Source organism: Entelurus aequoreus, linkage group LG05 (genome assembly GCF_033978785.1).
Source record: "Entelurus aequoreus isolate RoL-2023_Sb linkage group LG05, RoL_Eaeq_v1.1, whole genome shotgun sequence".
In the NCBI taxonomy this organism is placed as follows: domain Eukaryota; kingdom Metazoa; phylum Chordata; class Actinopteri; order Syngnathiformes; family Syngnathidae; genus Entelurus; species Entelurus aequoreus.
The window spans coordinates 51,759,268-51,780,883 of NC_084735.1; the positions used below are offsets into that span (position 1 = coordinate 51,759,268).

General features: G+C 38.8%; 1 protein-coding gene across 1 annotated transcript in view; it reads left to right on the top strand.

The window, feature by feature from the left end:
• LOC133649948 (junctional adhesion molecule 3B-like) overlaps positions 1–18,338 on the top strand; it is a 97,037-nt gene extending 78,699 nt beyond the window's left edge. Inside the window, exons 3-10 of the mRNA XM_062046665.1 lie at positions 9,878–9,946; positions 10,025–10,138; positions 10,209–10,361; positions 10,905–11,107; positions 12,810–12,909; positions 13,847–13,976; positions 14,066–14,120; positions 17,901–18,338. Coding sequence (XP_061902649.1) covers positions 9,878–9,946; positions 10,025–10,138; positions 10,209–10,361; positions 10,905–11,107; positions 12,810–12,909; positions 13,847–13,976; positions 14,066–14,120; positions 17,901–17,936 — 860 coding nt within the window. The 3' untranslated portion in view covers positions 17,937–18,338. The remainder of the gene's footprint in view (positions 1–9,877; positions 9,947–10,024; positions 10,139–10,208; positions 10,362–10,904; positions 11,108–12,809; positions 12,910–13,846; positions 13,977–14,065; positions 14,121–17,900) is intronic.
• The last annotated feature ends 3,278 nt before the right edge of the window (positions 18,339–21,616 follow it).

Genomic DNA, 21,616 nt, shown 5'->3' on the forward strand with positions numbered 1-21,616 from the left:
TAAGGTAAATGACAACATGAAATGAATTTGTGATGCGCCAAACGCCCGTTTTTTTTCTCTATCATTAAATAAACACTGAATGTTTTAAAACATTTAAATGGAAGAAGATAAACATATTTAAACACTCAAATTAAAATACTATGGTTCTAAAGTAGCCAGAACAATATTACTATATAACATATTTCTTCTGCCAAGAAAGTATATTGTGTGGCTTATTATTTATTGTATTTAATTTTTTAAATGGAAGAAGATAAACATATTTAAACACTCAAATTAAAATACTATGGTTCTAAAGTAGACAGAACAATATTACTATATAACATATTTCTTCTGACAAGAAAGTATATTGTGTGGCTTATTATTTATTGTATTTAATTTTTTAAATAAAACTTATTTATAAGTGTGTTTTTGTGCACATTCAATAATGCTGTGGTATTACATTTTCATATCATTACATCCCTAGTCTAATACTAGTAATACTAGTATTTTTTAATGATTAATGGCCATATTTTTTGCTTTTACTCAAACACATTATAATGAGACTGACTTAGTAGCTTGTCGTTCAAACGCTGTTCAGTAGATCTGATTTTACACACCTTATACACAGACAGGTCGCGCTTTATAACACACCAGTTTTTCAATATAGTTATATGTCCAATGTACAACAATGTGTAATATATCTAATGTACAAATCAGCGCACATATACATGAATCCCTAAAATTAGTTTTTTTTAATCACGTGTGTGTCAGATGTACGTACACACTAGTGTCTCACCACCGCACAAAATGAAAACAACACCAGTAAATCAATACAGTTGATGATTTAGTAAAAAAATAAATGTTGTATAATATTTCTTATTTTAAAAAAAACTGCTCCAAATTAAATGCCCCACATTCAGTACATTCTGATCCTGTGGGAAACACTGGTATTAGCATTTTGCGTTGGTGCAGATTTTAAATAGCACATCAGCATGCAAAAAGGAGAAACAGAAGAAGGAGGCAAAAAATAGTCGGAAATTTACTAAAAGCTACATGTTGTTTTGTTGAAAGATCAAGCCATCAAGCCATCAACGCATAGTCAGGAGGGATGTCCCTTAGGACATCTCCACATAGCCAACCGCTAACTCATGCCAGTAGGATTGGCATGTGTCTTCATGAACAAGTCTGTCAAATAGCATCGACTTTTAGTCCCATAACTCTAAGGATATTCTTAAAAATATTAAATCACCGCCTTGCTGTGTGTTGTCTGACAGAAAATTCTAACACAGATTTTGAATTTTTAAATCTGTGCTCTTCAACTTTTGATAAACTTTTAATATGAATGTATTTATTTATTTACAGACAGACATAGTTTTGTATTTCATTATTGTTTATTTTGTTAATATCAGAGTCCATTGTGCAAAAAGGTCATCCCTAGAAGCACACAGCTTATGGACCCTAGGGACCCACAGTTAAAATATACATCATCATATAATATACAAAATACAATACAATACCTTTCAAAATCTACCCACCAAATACCCATTTACAATTTCATTTACGAATAAAAAGGGAATCTTTATGTCCACCAAATCAGTCTCAATATCCTATTATTCAAATTAACGAACCTGTTTGAGTTCAAATACAGTTTTTAATTAGAAAAGTACTCTGAGAGCGCAGACTCGATCTCCCAAAAGGTAAACAATCTTTAAAAAAATCTTGAATCTAAACAGTGATCCGGATCACCACCAAAATGTAATGCACTTGTTCCATATCCCCCTTTCTGAAATGTACGGAATGTTTATTCAAAAACCCGCCCATAAGTTTCTGAACTAACTTCTTTGTTGCTTACTAACAGACAAATAAACCGCTGCAAATCAAAGGATAAATAAAATGGTCATTACTAGGGGTGTAACGGTACGTGTATTTGTATCGAACCGTTTCGGTACGGGTGTTGCGGTTCGGTCCGGAGGTGTACCGAACGAGTTTCCACACGGACATATTAAGTAGCATAACGCACGTTGTGTAAACAATGCACACCGAGGCACAACACACGGCATGCTAGCAACGACCGGGCTACGACAACATATAAAAGCCAGAGCTGGAAGACTCTCCTGCCTCGTTAAGATCTCCCGTTTGGGAACACTTCGGCTGCGCGGTGCGGAGGACGGAGGTTTTCCGACATTGTTCAGCAGCGGTAAGGCATGCTTCTGCCAACACGTCAAACATGCTAACCCATTTGAAGCGTCACCACCCCCAAGTGAACATCGCTTCAACAAAGTAGACCCCGATTTAAACAAGTTGAAAAACTTATTAGGGTGTTACCATTTAAAGGCCTACTGAAATGAAATTGTTTTATTTAAACGGGGATAGCAGATCCATTCTGTGTCATACTTGATCATTTCGCGATATTGCCATATTTTTGCTGAAAGGATTTAGTAGAGAACATCGACGGTAAAGTTCGTAACTTTTGGTCACTGATAAAAAAAAAAGCCTTGCCTGTACTGGAAGTAGCGTCACGTCGCAGGTTGAAAGGCTCCTCACATTTCCCCATTGTTTACACCAGCAGCGAGAGCGATTCGGACCGAGAAAGCGACGATTACCCCATTAATTTGAGCGAGGATGAAAGATTTGTGGATGAGGAACATGAGAGTGAAGGACTAGAGTGCAGTGCAGGACGTATCTTTTTTCGCTTTGACCGTAACTTATGTACAAGGGCTCATTGGATTCCACACTTTCTCCTTTTTCTATTGTGGATCACGGATTTGTATTTTAAACCACCTCGAATACTATATCTTCTTGAAAATGAGAGTCGAGAACGCGAAATGGACATTCACAGTGACTTTTATCTCCACGACAATACATCGGTGAAGCACTTTAGCTACGGAGCTAACGTGATAGCATCGGGCTTAACTGCAGATAGAAACAAAATTTTAAAAAACCCTGACTGGAAGGATAGACAGAAAATCAACAATACTATTAAACCATGGACCTGTAACTACACGGTTAATGCTTTCCAGCCTGGCGAAGCTTAACAATGCTGTTGCTAACAACGCCATTGAAGCTAACTTAGCTACGGGACCTCACAGAGCTATGCTAAAAACATTAGCTATCCACCTACGCCAGCTAGCCCTCATCTGCTCATCAACACCCGTGCTCACCTGCGTTCCAGCGATCGACGGAGCGACGAAGGACTTAACCCGATCATCGATGCGGTTGGCGGCGAGCGTCGGATAGCGCGTCTGCTATCCAAGTCAAAGTCCTCCTGGTTGTGTTGCTGCAGCCAGCCGCTAATACACCGATCCCACCTACATCTCTCTTCTTTGCAGTCTTCATTGTTCATTAAACAAATTGCAAAAGATTCACCAACACAGATGTCCAGAATACTGTGGAATTTTGCGATGAAAACAGAGCTTTTTGTATTGGATACAATGGTGTCCGAATACTTCCGTTTCAACCATTGATGTCACACGCATACGTCATCATACATAGACGTTTTCAACCGGAAGTTTCGCGGGAAATTTAAAATTGCACTTAAAAAGTTAACCCGGCCGTATTGGCATGTGTTGCAATGTTAAGATTTTATCATTGATATATAAACTTTCAGACTGCGTGGTCGGTAGTAGTGGGTTTCAGTAGGCCTTTAGTGGTCAATTGTATGGAATATTGGGGGGGTATGGAGAGAAAAGTTAATCTGAGGCTGAGTTGACTTGAAACTGTTTAATGTTGCACTTGTTATATGTAGAAGAAAGGCAGTTTACTGTACTGTGCGATCTACTAATAAAAGTCTCAATCAATCAATCAAAAAAAGCACTTTATATGTAAAAAAGTTTTGTTAAGAAACCATTCTGAGCCTTATCTTATTTAGTTTTTATTTTATATGTGTTGACCACATTAACCCTGGCAATGGACCCTGTGTGTATATGTATGTTATGCCATTGTTTACAAATTTGGTAAATAAATAACCAAAAAATGTATATTTTGTTGTTTTCTTACTGTACCGAAAATGAACAGAACCGTGGCCTCTAAACCGAGGTACGTACCGAACCGAAATTTTTGTGTACCGTTACACCCCTAGTCATTACATATTTTTCTGTCGTTTCCAAGTAGGCGACACGGCGGTTCACTCATTCCATCGGTCTCACTTTGGCGCCTTTGTTCTATCTCATAATAAAATAAACGGAGTGAACTTACTTGTTAGTCAATCACTCTCCTTGTCTCTGTGGAGGGAGGCAGGCACACTAGCATACACACAGTGAAGTTCAGCATTGTAACATAAACGTAAGGTAATGTAGTAGTAATTATTTGGATCAGGCTCAAAATCTGTTCCTTACCCCATTTCTGACATTTCTTTAAAGTTTTATCAAAATTAGCCAATAACTTTTTTATATATGTTGCTTACTAACAGACACACAAACCCTGACGATTACATATGCATCCCAGCAGATGTAATTGCAAACCCTTTATATTTTTTTGGTTTTGTTTCTGTTATTTCATTTTGATGCTCTACCTACAATCGGGTCACAATCCTCCGCCACATAATGCAAATACTTGTCATTTTCCTCCGTTTCAAGATTTTAGTCAGGATTAGACTACATTTTTGAAAAGGAATAACATGGTTGTACTTTGTAATTTAACTGCAGCACTATGAAATTTCAGCCATACTTTAAGTGGAAAGAAACATATTTTTTTAACGGTGCATGTTTGTCCTGTATCTGTTCTTCTCTGCTGTGTTTATACAAACTAACCCGACCCATACACGACTATGCAAAAGCGGAAATGTTTTAAAGACCTTTTCAACAGCAAATTATTTTGACATAGTGAAACCTAAACTGATCCTAAGCCTGATCCACTAAATGTTTGCGTGTAAAAATAAATAAAACACTTGCAAACATGATAGCACACACAAAGCTGATCTACTAAACCTGCGCGCAGATGATTGCTTCTCTAATGTGAGCAGAATAAGGATCGCAATCCATTTAGCGTCTATCTTCATGAATATGCAGATTATATGCTGATCATCAGAACACCCACAATACTGGGAGGAGAAATTGCTAATGGGATCATTCAGCATGTGCAGTGTGATCAATCAAGGCTGATCACTGTTTTCCGAGCACTATTTTATGTCTTTGTTTTAGTACATCCGAAAAGTACCGTAGTTCCCGCACTATAAGGCGCACCTAAAAACCTCCAATTTCCTCAAAAGCTTACAGTGCGCCTTATAATCCGGTGCGCCTTATATATGGACCAATATTGAGCCACAACAGGTCTCGCAACTACGGTAACTATGCCGACCTAAACTTTATGTAAAGACCCAAAAATGGCTCCTATTAAGAGACATGCTTACGACGCAGAGTTTAAACTCAAGGCGATCAGTCACGCAGTAGAACACGGGAATAGAGCAGCAGCGAGATAATTTAACATTAACGAATCAATGGTGCGGAAGTGGAGGAAGCAACATCATGACCTGCGCCAAGTAAAGAAGACTAAACAGAGTTTCAGAGGGAACACAGCGAGATGGCTACAGTTGGAGGACAAACTCGAACAGTGAGTTGTTGAACAGAGAGCATCAAGTAGAAGGGTCAGTACAATCATTATTTGTTTTGTTGACATTGCCTTTAGCGCAGCTCCATCTAATGAATGAATAACGTAACCCCAGCCTCTACTGTAGCGTCTATTCTATGCGCCTTATAATGCGGTGCGCCTTATATATGAACAAAGTTTTAAAATAGGCCATTCATTGAAGGTGCGCCTTATAATCCGGTGCGCCTTATAGTGCGGAAAATACGGTAAGTGCAAACTGACACAGATGCGCACACGACTGTGAGAAAGGAGGTGTTCGTGCTGCAAAGACTGACGATGGAGAATATTCTGTCCAGTCAAAAATATTTTGACTGTCATGAATAAAAAATATTAGATATTAAACATATCGTCTGTTGAGCAATTTTATTGTATTTTTTTTTTAGCTCCTGGATGATTTAAAGGGCTGATTAAAACAAATTAAATTGATGCATTTTGGTGGCTGCTGCTGGGTTTTTTTTTTAGTGCCGTTGGTTTTTTTATTTAGGAAATAGCAAATGTTTTATGGTTCTGAAAATCCCCTGATTACCAGGAATTCCCACTTTTGCAATTGCAGTATGTCCAACCTTTATTATTTTGACTACTGCCACGCTTTTCATCTGATTTCAACTGTTCCACCATCAAAACATTTGTTTTTGACATTCAAGCTATCAAATAAAAAATAATAGAACAATTTTCGGTATTCCCGGAATTACCAGGAACCTTCTCCATTGAAAATCAATGGACAATATACAAACCTGTGCACATCCCACATTTCTCATCCGATTTGAACCGCTCTACCATCCACACACTCTACTATTTTCAATAGTTTGCACACACTGTTTAGCGCATGTTATTTGGATCTTAGTAGATCAGACCCTTAGAGTAGATATTACATATATTATTTGTAAAACAATATCTTGATTGGTGGCAAATGTTTGATGATAGTCTGAATAAAGTCACTGGAATTAGTTTGTCCTTATGAAGTCCTTATTCTGAGTTAAATATGGTTTTGTATTGTGCATAAAACATGTCCAAAATAAATGCTGTTTGAATAACCTAAAAACAAATCATTTAAGCAAGTCCGGCTACTGCTTATGAACAAGACTACTGTATACATATTATTAATGACAAGTGTCTTAAGATTCTCTGTATGTTCAAATTGAGGTTTGGACCTTGTTAGTACAGTCTGCATGACACAGGTTGTCATCTTGTCATGATCTCCTAACAGACTGTGGGCTAATCAGCTTAGATTGTCTGCTTTAGCAAAGGACCTGAGACAATTGGGCATATCCATGTGACCATTGGCATAGGTAAAATTATCCTAGTTTTTAATGTTAGATAGAACTTTATTAGTTTTACCTTACCTAATGTTTACATTACATGGCTGAACTTCTCTGTGTATATACTGTTTGCTAGCACCTCCACCCACAGAGACAAATAGAGTGGATGACTTGACAAGAGGGTTTACTTTGTTTATTTCACACTGTTATAGAACAAACACGCTCAGGTGTTGAGAGCAATGCAAAGAGTGAGCCTGTCATGATCCTTAATGACTGTTTTGGTTTAGTGTTGTATTCTTGTTTTTTCAGCGCTCCTTCCTCCTTTGTTTGCTACTTCCTGTGGGAGCGCTGATTCTTTACACCTGTCTCCTGTTTTAATTAGGAGGGTTTATTTGCCAGCACACTGTTTTTTCTGTGTGTGTTTTCTCTACGCTGCTCGCTGTGCACACCTTAGCGCTCTTTGTACTTTGATTGTCTGCATGCTAATTTGCCTGCCGTTCCTAATATAGAAACCATCTCACCTGCACGTCGCCTGCTGTCTTTGCATCCCAGGGTCACGCTAAATGCAAACATGCGAAATCGTAACAGAACCCTCTTGCAGCCTGTTTGAAAGCGACAGATGAACAAGAAAAACACAGATGGACATACCAAATTAATTTATTCTTCGATAAGTTGCATACGAGGATATTTTTTTCTAGGGCTGCAGTGATTGGTAATTTTAGCGGTCGAGGAATCTATCGATTAGTTTGTTGTATAGTGTCAATGCATATTTTAGGGAAATTAGTTTAGAAAGTGAGGAGCTTTTGACCAATCAGAGAGTATGGCCAGAGGATCTCCTAAATGATTGGTCAAAAGCCCCTCACGTGACTACATGGCACCATTTTGAGGCCAACTTTGAGACCGAGTTGGCCATGCTCTCTATATACACGGCTCTGTGTCCACGTATATGGTAACCGCGTGGTCAGGGCGATGTTAATATAACATCATTGTATCATTTGCATAATTGGTTATGATGCATGTATTTTTTTTTCAAAGGCTAAAACATTTTTATACATATACAGTATTTAAAGACAAAGCTGTGTTAGTGGTTATTGTTATCAGCATACTGTTTTCTTACATTCAAAATAATTGTGCTCTTTTTTTCAATTGTTGCTGCTTATTTTATTACAACAATGTAACAAAGGCAGCACTTTGTACACCCTTGGTTTATTTACATATATTATTCTGCCCTCCATGAATGTAGGAATTTAGTTTGGCAAATCGGTGCACATTCCTTTAAATTAGAGATGAAAAAACCTCTAACTTGCAGTTCTTTATTGGTAGTCTACACAATGAAGTTACTGTAAATGTACATGCGTGTAGGAATCATGTTAAATTGGCAATACAGCTTGGTATAAAGTGAAAAAAAACAATACAACCAAACAGGACGAAGGTTATGCTCTTATGCCGCTCGGTTCACGCTAACATATAATAGACAACTTCATTGACAGGCTAACGAAAATTAGCACCACAATTTTTTTTTAAACGTCTACAAACGTTTACCAAATGAGGTTTAAGTAGATCAAAATTGAAAAAAGACAGCAAATGCATTTCTACTTAACAGACATACAGTCAACAAACTCTGAAAATTAGTAGTGACCTCTAACTTTGTACTACAGTACCAGGCCAGCCTGCTGCTCTCTGACTGAACTCAGTGCCCTGTGTGTGCGTGTGTGTGTGTGTGTGTGTGTGTGTGTGTGTGTGTGTGTGTGTGTGTGTGTGTGTGTGTGTGTGTGTGTGTGTGTGTGTGTGTGTGTGTGTGTGTGTGTGTGTGTGTGTGTGTGTGTGTGTGTGTGTGTTGTGTGTGTGTGTGTGTGTGTGTGTGTGTGTGTGTGTGTGTGTGAGTGAGTGAGTGAGTGTGTGTGTGCGTGCGTGCGTGCGTGCGTGCGTGCGTGCGTGCGTGCGTGCGTGCGTGCGTGCGTGCGTGCGTGCAAAAAACTCTAATTTAAAACACATAACGTAGTCATATTAATGTTAATGATAGCACATATGTATACATCACCTTGAAGATGAAGTGTGACCTATATATATATATTTTTTTTAGAAGGTTCTCTTGTCAAAGTATGTATATGAAACACTGGAAAAATTGCTTTGGTTATCGTTGAATTAGATTTTTGTCCGGCCTTTTGGAACATAATATTAATGAAAACCCCATGACAGCATTATTTATTTTGCTCATCAGAACATTTAATATGCTCAGTAGATCAACAGCTGATATTTATACTAGATGACAGTGGTACACAAGTCATAATGTCATTAACGGAATGCTGTTTTTAAATCCTATCAGTTGGCAGAACAAATGAGACTCATATTTTAAGTGTCTGTATATCTGCACATCTGACCTTGCATCTGAGAGCGTGTCAGATCGTTATTACATGAAAGTGTTCACGAGCGTGAGCTGAGCTCCGAGGAGTGTTTCTTACTTTGCATTATTCTGCAACAGACATAGATTTTGCATGGATTTATTTGTGGACTAATAGCTGTCATGATGATTCAGCTGTGCCCTCTACGCGGCCAGTGTTTTTGAACCATCAGGCCCGCATGGGCAACAGCATCAGGCCCACAGAGCAAGGAAGAGAGAAAAAGGGCTCGGCAGGCAGTTGAACTACTGGCATGGTGAGCTTGCCCTGAAAGAGCACATGCCTCTGTGCACAATTATCCACTGCATGGAAACAACTCCCCTACCCTCCTCACACACACACGCACACACACATACACAATGGTTTGACGAACACAACTAAAAATGGAAAATGAACAGTTACAAAACTAGGCCAAAGAGCGCCGGAACGTTAAGATCATCTCAGTAATGTGGGCTTTGACATTTATCTCCTCCAACTGAGTTCATGAAATTTCAGATGAGCATATGTTGGAGTGTCCCCAAGGAAAGTCTTTAAATGAGCACAGCACATTGGCGCATGTCAGCTGGTATTGTGCAAATAGCGTGTGATCATCGCTATCGTGAAAATCCATGCAGCGGAAAGTCTTATTTCGCATGGCCTCGTCTCTTTGTTTTGTAGGCTACTTCAGCGTGTTAGCGGTCGTACTGAGGACAGACAACAACTCACCATGGACGGATGAGTTTGACAGTAAGCGCAGACACAAAAACATCTTGTTTTATCCGATGTTTGTGGTGACGGCGCTTCTGTTTTTTCTCTACCCTGCAGGAATTGAATTATCGTGTTTGATTGACTCGATTTCCACTAACAGTCCCAGAATCGAGTGGAAAAAGATCAAAGCTGAGGGACCGAGCTACGTGTACTTTAACACGAAGGTTATAGGTAACTAAAGAGCAAACAATGACGTTCACTGTGTGTCAAGCATTTATTCACTGACAAATTCTTTGTCCAGGTGACTTGGAGAACAGAGCGGTCATCAGAGAGCCAGCCACGTTGGTGATAACCAACGCCACACGATTGGACACGGCAAAATACCGCTGTGAGGTCACAGCTGCTGATGACCAGAAGTCTTTTGACGAGATTGTGATTGACCTTGTTGTTCGAGGTAATCTCATTGACTATTGATTTATCAGTTCTAGGCTTTTAAAGATACATATATAAGACAGGCTGAGATTATTCAGAATTCAGACTAATAATAACGCTCAATTATTTTGCCCTTAAAAGAGAGACCTTGCCCGGTGATTCACACTTTGGATGCGGTAAGATGACACCGTGTTGTAGGTCGCACCAACCCATTGGCGTACATGTGAGGATGTGTTGTAACCAGGCTGGACCTACCCAGCTGCAAAGGCATGTTCTGGGCTATAAGCGGAAACCTCTGAAACTGCATCTGCTCTGAATTGCAGTGCTAAAGAAAGCAAGCACCACATGTTTTGGTGGCATTTTTTGGCACCGCTCAAAAATCTTGTTCCAGTCCAAATCATGAACCATCCCTGGTATCGTTTTTAAAGCATCTTTGTCACCAACGCAGGCTGGTCAGCATCATGTTACATCTACACCTGCCTGTTTATCAGCCCAAGTGCGTCATCCAACGTCGGTTTAGATGTTGTACTGTCGCCACAATGATCTTTTGTTTTCTGTCTTGCAGTAAAGCCGGTTATTCCAAAATGCAGCGTCCCCAAATCGGTACCTTTCGGGAAGTCAGCAGAGCTGAGTTGTATAGAGGAGGAGGGCTTCCCGAAGTCTCAGTACCAGTGGTTCAAGAACAAGGAGGAGATTCCTGACGACCCAAAGAGTAGCCACACATTCTTCAACTCCTCATACACACTCGACTCGGAAACAGGAATTCTGGTTAGTATGTGTGTGCATGTGTTTGGACAAGGGCACGCATAAGCGTGAAGGGTGGGGCAGGGGATGGTGGCCTGACGCCCACGGGTGGGGGCAGATATTTTGGGGAGACAGTTGATGGTGCAAGAGGGTCACAAGGGGAATCTGCTGTCCTCGCTGGCACATTCCTCCATGGAGTTGCTTTGGAGGACGCTGCTCCGTCCACACCTCCCAAGGCTCCCCTGTCAGCCTCCATGCTAGCCTCTTGGATGTAAAATATCACACTGCACTGCAGCGTCTTACTTTAATGTAAGTGTAAACTTACGACGGCATTTTTGAAGCAGTTGTTGTAAAGTAATGAGCTTTGAATGTGATTCATTCTGCACCCACTCTATCACCATGTCATGGTTATTTTTAGACTGCGCTCCACTCGTGGGATAGTAATGCAGATCAACCGATATAAGTCTATAGAATTAGTTAGAGTGGGGAAATAATGTTTGATAGCCTGCTGGTTTTACAAGTACACCCTTTTAGAGAGTTATTAACAGAAATGTAATAACCTAATAACTCAACTTACGAGTACCTTAACTTACGAGTATTCTGACATACGAGGTGTGTCTCTGCTTTTTTTTATGCTTTAAATTGCAAGTATAATTTAAGTTACGAGCCTCCGAGCCGCTAGATGGCATATCTAATGCCACAGTGAATGACGTAAGATCCCCAAAACATCCAGTCTAACTTGCTAGCATTACCTTATAGCTAGAGATCGAAATACCTTTGTTTCCCAATCATTTAAAACCAAACCTTCAGCAGTGGGGCATCTTCCACAGCCTACCTGCCGACATCCTGCTGCTGAAGATTGCTCCTCCACTCGTGGCTTGACTTAATGTGGGTGTCTCGGGGGGTCTTTTGCTGAGCTGGACTACAAAGCTGCAACGTCATCGCTGTTCCCACTGCTGCCCTAGTAACATTCGCATCCAGCACATCGCCTGAAAGCGTCAACTCCTTTCTGCCACAACACTGATAGCAAGTGATGGCTTAACTAAGAATATCCGCTTTTTTAATAAATACATTTTTATACAAGCTTCCTGAACCCAAAATTACTCACTTGATTAAGACAACTGAAAGTAATAGCAGTGAGTTGTTAGCATAGAATTAGCAACTCCATTAAATACAGCCATTTTGCATTCATTCAAATAACAGTGATTTAACAATAATAAAATATAAATAGTATGGGGTAAAATAATTTAAGTAACAGGACTGTGCTGAGATTTTGGCTCACTGTGGGAGGAAACTGAAGTATAGAACTGGGCTATGCAACTGACAGCCCGGGGGGCTAAATCCGGCCCATGAATGACATTAGACTGGCCTGCGAGTTTTGCTAAAAAAGCTTGAAAAAGACTTAATGTTTTGCAGCAAATTCCTTTAAACACTAGAGGTTATCCTTATGAAAAAACTCACGGAAACACAGGCAGAAGATGAGAGGGCTGAAGTTCAAACCCAGACACATTCTATTACTTAATGAAATTTGGTGTAAATTATATTTTGATAGAGACACTGTCGTTTAAAGGTAGATTATTGTGTACACTATCACAGGCTGTCTATGTAGCAGTAAGTCTAAAACTTTTCCAAGTGAGATATTGCCATTACATTGTTAAAAAGAGGTCTAAACTTATACTTACATTTTGTGTGCCCCTTGAACACTGACCAACTTCTCGTCTCATAGAAGTTCATCTCTGTCAGAAAAGAGGACGCGGGCGAGTACTTCTGCCGAGCAAGAAACGATGCAGGATATGCTGAGTGTCCGCCGCAGAAGATGGAAGTCTGTAAGTGTTTCGACAATGCACAGGCTGTCTTAATCAGTGCACTTTACTTACACTGTCTTTTGAGTGCATACGTTCACAGTGACTACGTTTCTATGCACTGAATTAGTCTTATTTCTCAAATCAGAATTTCCACAGAGCATTAAAAAGCATTAAAAGTCACTAAATTGATTTTGTATAAATTAAGGTCTTAAAATGACATTAAAAAGCATTAAATACGATGTCGAGAGGCATTAAAAAATGTATACAATTGTCGGACTAGGCTGATAAATCAATCAATCAAACGGTAAATGAAAATTAACTCTTAACTAACTATTCCTGGGCTGCGGCTTGTCTTCGGCTGTGCCTTTCAAATTTGTCACCACAGTGAGGGTCATACAAGACTGAAGCATCGACGCATTATCAAACAAAAGAAGTGATACGGTGTCCCTCGATGTTTGTCACTTTAAGAAAAAAACATGTGACCGATAAAACTCCTGTGCCGTTTGACTGTGAAGCGCCAAATTATGTTTATCTGGAAGCACTTTATTTGTCTCACGAAAGACAATTCGTACTAAAAGGCACTAAAAGACGCTTGTTGCAGCAACTTTTTTTTAGCCCACTGTTAGGATTGTGATTGAAACTTCATCTAAACAGAATTATGTGAGTGTACCGTCGGTCGGCATCGCAGCGAGAGTGGAATTATTACTTTAAGTCTTTGTTTTATTGTGGTTTGTAATGGTTAGTTACCGGGTAAATGTTGCGGTCGTAATTTCCGGTATGTGCGCAAAGACCATAATAGATTTGGGACAGTACAAAGTGTAATTATTAAAGTGTATGATGGAAGTATCCCCTTTGAGACACTGTCATGGTTTGGACAAAACAACTGCAAAACGCTAGTGCATGATGTGCTTTAACAAAATATCATAGTTAGATTTTGTGTTTCACCTGTTCTTCACAGATGATATTGATATTGTGGGGATTATACTCGGAGTGGTGGTGGTGGTCGTGGTGCTCATATGTATATCAGCAGGGATCTGCTGTGCGTACAGAAGAGGCTACTTCGCAAGTCAAAAACAGGCGGGGAACAAGTAAGACGCGAGCACATCTTCCCACACAGAAGACATTTATTCCTCTGAATGGATAATATTGAACTGCATGTGTATTCTGTGTGTTATAGTTACAAAGTTCCAGCAAAAGGCGATGGCGTGGACTACGTCAGGACGGAGGATGAGGTTTGTAAATAGTCCATTTGCAAGAGATTAGACAATTATTCCACATTGTCCACTGAAATTTTAAATGATCGATCATGTAATGAAGATAATTATGAAGACTAAAAATAACACATGAATACAAAAGCACAGCTTAGTTGACTTTGTTGCAATCACTCCTCCACAGTTTCGTTTGTGATGTACACATGCACTCTTGGGCAGTTTTTGACTGCTGTAAAACCATAATCTTAGACATCAATGTTTACCTGCAGAATGGGAGGAATCACAGGTTCAATCTGTGTACAGTGGGAAAAATAATTACTTAAAAAATTACAAAATCCGGATGGGTTTAAAGTACCAGTAGAGTGGAAAACAAGTTGACTTTATATGCTTAATTGTGTTTCATTGTATTCAATAAACCATATCCAATCGTATTTACAATTCGCAAAGTATGTAAAAATACCGTCTAAAATGTCACAAAATGCCACAATTTCAGTCAGCCATTTTGAATATTCCACTTCAAACACCTACGGTAATTTCCATAGATTCTACGTCACTAGAGTAACACTTCTTCACACCCATGTTATTAGATCAGTCATACTGGGAATACGCAAACATTTGAAAGAGAGGTGGTGTCTATCATTCACAATCCTTATGTAAAACAAGAATACATATGCTTGGCTTTTTTTTGCATTTAAAATTGTAAATAAATAGCTAACAATTGAGTCAACAGATCAAGGGTCCTCTGTTGCGCTCAATATACCCTCTCTAAAACGTCCAGATACCCCCAACAATACTCCATTTACATGTCGTAACCTGAAAATTAACCAAATATGAGTGATAATGTTATTGTAAGCATCAATGAAAACAGACTATTTTAGCAGAGCATTGATAGCAATGAGCTAATGCTAGCATACGTTGCTGCTGTTGACACACTATAAGCCGGCGGCTGCTTTTGCTTCATCTCAAACTTGCTAAAAGTAAATTCTAGATTATAATTCATGCATCTCTCACCTGGTAGTAGACAAATATGGCCATGGACCGACAGGCTGATCGACTTTCACATCCCAGAGGTGGAAAAAAGGCACTAAAAGACGCTTGTTGCAGCAACATTTTTTTAAACCCTCCGTTAGGATTGTGATTGAAACTTCATCTAAACAGAATTATGTGAGTGTACCGTCGGTCGGCCCCCCAGCGAGAGTGGAAATATTACTTCAGGTGTTTGTTTTATGTTGGTTTGTTATGGTTAGTTACCGGGTATATGTTGCGGTCGTCATTTCCGGTATGTGCGCAAAGACCATAATAGATTTGGCACAGTACAAAGTGTACCGTAATTATAAAAATGTAGATGGAAGTATCCCCTTTGAGACACTGTCATGATTGGGATAAGACAACTGCAAAACGCTAGTGCATGATGTGCTTAACAAAATATCATAGTTAGATTCTGTGTTTCACCTGTTCTTCACAGATGATATTGATATTGTGGGGATTATACTCGGAGTGGTGGTGGTGGTCGTGGTGCTCATATGTATATCAGCAGGGATCTGCTGTGCGTACAGAAGAGGTTACTTCGTAAGTCAAAAACAGGTCAAATCTTCTGAACGGAATTATCTGAGCGTACCGTCGGTCGGCATCCCAGCGAGAGTGGAAATATTACTGTAAGTGTTTTTTTAATTTTGGTTTGTTATGGTTAGTTTGTATGCTTAAGACCTAGCAATGCTTTCGATGCTAGTTTCACAATAAAGCTGCATCCAAGTAGCAGTTGGCTTTCTACAACTTATTGCTCATCCTCTTTGTGTTCAGGCTCAAAACTATAAGGTTCTGGATCATATATTTTCACAAAGTAATCGTTGTTGACTCTCACAAAGTCTGCTTGATTAGCATTGTTGTTGATGGGGAAAGGATCTTTGGTTACTTCTGCTACGTCACACATGACAGGCTTCCTCATTATCCCTCAAAATAACTCGGGAATCTCCATGAGCTTGGTATCGTTTTGATTAGAACTATTTAATCGCAAACTTTGGTAGACTTTTGGTGTCATGAATCAGATGTATATGATAATAGCTTCAAAATAGAGGCAACTTGTTTTTCTACTGGTACTTAAAATAAATATTTCCCCCACTGTACAATATAATTATCCTCTTTAAAATAAACTTTTCACATTTGTGTTTGACGTTAATTACTACATACATGTTGTCACTATAGGGTGTCCCGATATTGGAGGCTTAAGTATTGGCTGATACTGATTCAATATGATATCAGCACGAATCAAACATACTTACCAGTATATTATTTTGTAGTGTACAGTGTTAGCAAAGGGTTGAAATTACTCAGAACAATGATAATTTTATTGTTTAATGAAAAACACTACCCTATTTGTTATCAACCGCCCAGAATTGAATTATGCTTTCTTTAATCATGTTAAAGTGGAGTGGTAATTGGGTTTAGGTTTTTTTTGCGACACCTAGTGGCCACAATAATTCAGGACGTGAAGCTTTTGACGCAGTAAATTGAATGATGCGGACACGTTTGATACAGGATACTTTCTAATACACTTCTGTTTTGGAGACTTTGTATATGTAAGGAAAATTTAATTATTTGGTACTTTTTTTGTTGGCAAATGTGCTGTTCAATTAAGCACACTTATGTCTAGCTTGTGTGCTATTGTGTGCTTAGCTGTTGTGGAGCTGCTAGCTCCTAGTACCATGTTTACCTTTTATACACTACCCAAAATATCAGTATCAGATCGGGACACCCTCAATTTTCAGTGTCTTTTTTTGACAAATGTAATAGTAGACTATGGCTGACTTGTTTTACCTTTCCTAATCTACAAATTAAAAGTATTTTATGTTGTAAAGTATAAATTGTGTTTAACTTATTGTTGGATATACAAGTTGAGGGAGGTATTCTTTTTTTTGGGACACAGTCAAATCATTTATTAGTACACGATGGATAACTTTTTTTGTCTGTTTTGGAGTCTACAGTTGAATGAAACGGTGTTGTAGGTATTGTTATTGAAATAATTTTTCAATATCAAAATGGTGACACGAATTGACAATGGATATTTTTTTCAATGTTTTCAATTCTACAATTTAAAATGAATACATATTGTAGTTGTTAAATTCGCAACTTTATTCAAATGATTTTTACATATTCAAATAGAGGCCAATTTATTTGGGGTGATGTCAAATGTGGTAGTAGACAATAGATAACATTTTTTACGTTTAAAAATCTACAATTTAAAAAAAAGTTGTTTTTGTTTTATTTGTATTTTATGTAGAACATAATGTAGCATATCCAAATTGAGTCCAATATTTTTTTAATTTTTTTTTTAATGAAGTAAAAAAAAAAAGGAGACGAGGGATTTGTTTTACTTTTAAAAATCTACAATTTTTATTAGTTTGTTTAACTTGAGGGCAATAGTGATAGACACCAGCCCCTATCGCTGCTGCGCAAATCACAAGTCTCTGTCAGGTTCCCCTTTGATTGGCCGAGAACCAATCCTCATATAGCAGTTAGTTTATGTGTAAGTGTATGAATTGGAAAAATGTATTTGTAACACAACAAAAAAAAAGCAGAAGAGATAGCAGCCTACACTTAACAATATACCCTGAGGACCACTTTAATTTAAAAGACAATTTTGTAAAGGATATATAAGTAGAGGGGCCCGCTCCATCCCTCAGTTTGAAGGTCTTTGGTATGGAAAAGACCCCCGGGGGCCTCTTAGAGTTACCAGAGAGATACATGACTTTACTTGTGGGGTATGACTCGTTTTTGAATGATTGTCTTTTGCTCTCTTTGCAGGGTGACTTTCGGCATAAGTCTTCATTTGTGATCTGAACAAGGCAAGATGACATTAAGGTGCCAAGTGAAACGTGACGTGCGGGACCGGCAGTCCACGTCTCATCACAGAGCCGCCACAGTTCAGGCTGCGAGCACTTGGCATGACTGATATCCAACTTTCCAAATCCAACAGTTTGCCAAAGGTGACAAGATTCGACAGGACGACAGTTTGCAAAACATTTCACAGATAGGTTTTATTTTTGCCGGCAATTTGAATCTTTTTTTCGGCTGACTTTCAAATTTTTTGATGGCAAAACTCAAAATTCACCATTATCAAAAAAATCCAGACACATCACCACACAATGCTTCAAACTTTTTTTTTCTACTGTTGAAATTTGTCACTCTATTTTTGATGGAATATATTTTAAATGCCTATAGATAAAGGTTTACTTTTTTAAATATTTGTAAAATACTAACTGTGTTTTTTATTCTAATTATTATTTGCTTGTGGGTTTAAACATGTTACTTTAACTACTTTGCATTAGCTTGTATGCATTTATACCTTTGCCATTGGACAAAAAGAAGGACAAACGGAAGTAGACTCGCGTCAGGATATCAACATGTGGTTCATGATCGGCGGTTTTATTTAACTCTCCGCTGGGATCGCCCGGGTTCCGTTGTCCGAGACCTCCAGTTTTGTTTGTAGATAGTCTTAGTGAGAGGCTTTGAAGAGTGCCAGTCAAATGCTGTGAAACACTGTACATGATCAGTGCTGCGTTTTCTTGATTTTAAGTGTCCTTCTCTGCTTGCTGTTCATTTTTGTATATATCGGATTTATTGTAAAGAGTGTTGCTGTCACGCCGTACGTTCAGTATTTAACCGTCACAATATGACAGGCTGTATAAGTTAACCTTCCAGACCCGAAAACTAACATGAAGGTACTGTTTACACTAAAAAATAAGGGAGCACAGATATATTTTCCGAGAACAGCTGCTACGTTACAGAAGGTAGCGGTTGAAATCATGTGTGGGACAGAAGTGTGAATTGGAATTTATCATCAGCATTCTGGGTAAAAAAAAAAAAGTCAGTAGATTTTACTGTACAATAAAACACTGGTAGCTCAATTGCCAAAATGTTATCATAAAAATAAAAGTGGTACCGTTTTTCCATTTACGGTAAGCACTGTAATAAAGGCTAAAGAATTTATAGTAAAAAAAAACAAAAAAAAAACTGGCATCTCCGTTGCCGGAATTTTACCTGAACAAATTGGTTTCCATTTGTAGTAACGCACTGTAAGAGCAAAAAACTGTAGATTTTATGGTAAATAAAAAGAACCGGTAGCTCAGAAATAAGAGGTATCATTTTTCCATTTACAGTAATACACTGTAACAAAAACGAGCGTAGATTTTACAGTAAAAAAAAAACCTCAGCTCAGTCGCCAGAATTTTACTGTAAAAAGAACAGTGGTACATTTTACGGTAAAATTCTGGCAACTCAGCTGCAAGTTTTTTTTACCGCATAATCGACAAAAAATGTACAGTGTGGCCTTTATTACATTGCTCAGGTAAAAGGGAAAAATACAACATACCTAGAGCATAACAAATAGCTAAGGTAGAACAAAAAGTAACATTTATGTCAGAGGCGAGGCAACAAGACAAGCAGCAATAGTAGACACACGAGAAGTGTCGCTCTAAAACGCTGGTCGTTTATACTCAGGAGAGCGGACCTCTATGGTTTGTCCTTCAAGCTGCTTCTCAGTCAAACACACCATCAGCAGGTTCGCCATGTTTTCATGGATACATTTCCACCGTTGAGATGTTATTTTAACGCCCATCGACTTATTCTGCTTGAGCGTGGTGCAGATGAGCAGTGCTACTACGCTCATACTGCTTTGCCAAGTTTGTGGATGATTCCTTTCTTTCACTTCATGAATATCATCCACTTCTCCTTCTCAGCACTGTCCTTCCTATCTATTCTTGGAAAAACTAAGTTACGTCCATCTCTAGCTGTACTCTAATGCTAGCGAGTAGGACATGTTGTTTCGGTCGGGACTTTCAGGGTTCACTGTGACATTTGCTACGCTAACTGAGACATTTCTTATGGTATTTCTTCGATAAAATAAGCAACAAATCTAGCGGCGTTTAGTGTCAATCTTAAAGCTGGGTGGGACAATACCGTGGCTTGGAAGGACGCTTTAGAATTCCACGCAATCTGATTGGTTGAAATAGTCGGATTGATTGACAGGCCGGAAATGTGAAGTGAATTATACTTATGTAGTGCTTTTTTCTTAATGGCTCAAAGCGCTTTACATTGATGAACCCATTATCTACATTTAGGCCAGTGTGGGTGCAGCTGGGAGCAAGGTGGGTGAAGTGTCTTGCCCAAGAACACAACGACAGTGACTATTATGGCGGAAGCTGGATACGAACCAGGAACCCTCAAGTTTCTGGCCGGCTGCTCTGCCATATAAGCCATGACGCCCATTCATTTTGGGCATAATAATCAGAGGTGTGGACTCGAGTCACATGACTTGGACTCGAGTCAGACTCGAGTCATGAATTTGATGACTTTAGACTCGACTTGACAAAATGTAAAGAGACTTGCAACTCGACTTAGACTTTAACATCAATGACTTGTGACTTCACTTGGACTTGAGCCTTTTGACTTGACATGACTTGCTACTTTCCCCAAAACCTAAAGTTTAAAAAGTTATTTGGGAGCGCTCCGTAGCTTTCATTTTGTACGTGTCTGTCTATCAGCGTGTGTGCTGCGTGTCAGCGTGTGTGCTCTCAGTACAACAGCCAATCAAATTAGATCTACATTGTTTTCATCACACAGCATTCAGCCAATCAAATTGCAGGACAACCAATGAACATGAGTTGTCAAACAACGAGCCAGTGAGAAAGATTTATACCAAAGTTGGTTTCGTTCGGGTATAAAAACTACGACTTGGTCAACAAAAAACGAATTGCCGTATGCAAATCACGCAGTTCGAATATTACAGACGGACACGCAACAACTTCCAACTTCGTTCGACATTTGAAGTTGCACAAAGAAGGGTAAGTTTTGAATGTAAGCTAACGTTTATTGGCTAAGTAACATGACTTTTATTTGCTGTGTAGTTAAATCAGTGAGGCTGTAAACTCACTGCTAACGTCATAACCATAGACATCTTATAAGTAGACGCAGCATCGAGCGCTACTGCTTACTGGCGCAGACGAGACGCGGGGCCGCCATCTTGGAGTGGTGATCCGCTCCACTCAGTGCAATTCATTTGGCAGGAGCAATGAACTGTCAGCGCATTTAATTCATTTTACCTCACTGAATATCACTCGTTTTCACGCGCTTTTTTGTCATACGTGTAGCTATGATAACGGACACATGTTTTATTATTCATAGTTTGCTTAACAGTAATAGAATATTCTTATATGCTATAAGTGACCAGACGTCCGAGATCAAAACTGGGAATATAAGCCCAGAGAAGGGGGAAAAAAACGGTCAGCTATTTTTAAGTTGAAGAAACAATATAATTACGTTATATATACATGCGTATATCCTACATAAACAATGTATGAATACATTAGATATCTATATATCGTATCTCTGTTGCTGCAGCAGCAGAGAGTTTATTCTGTCTTGACACTTTGTATTGATATTTTGTATTACATTCTTCCCTTAAATGATCATGTTTACAGTGATTGTTATATATGTATTTTTTATGTATGTCGCTTTGGATA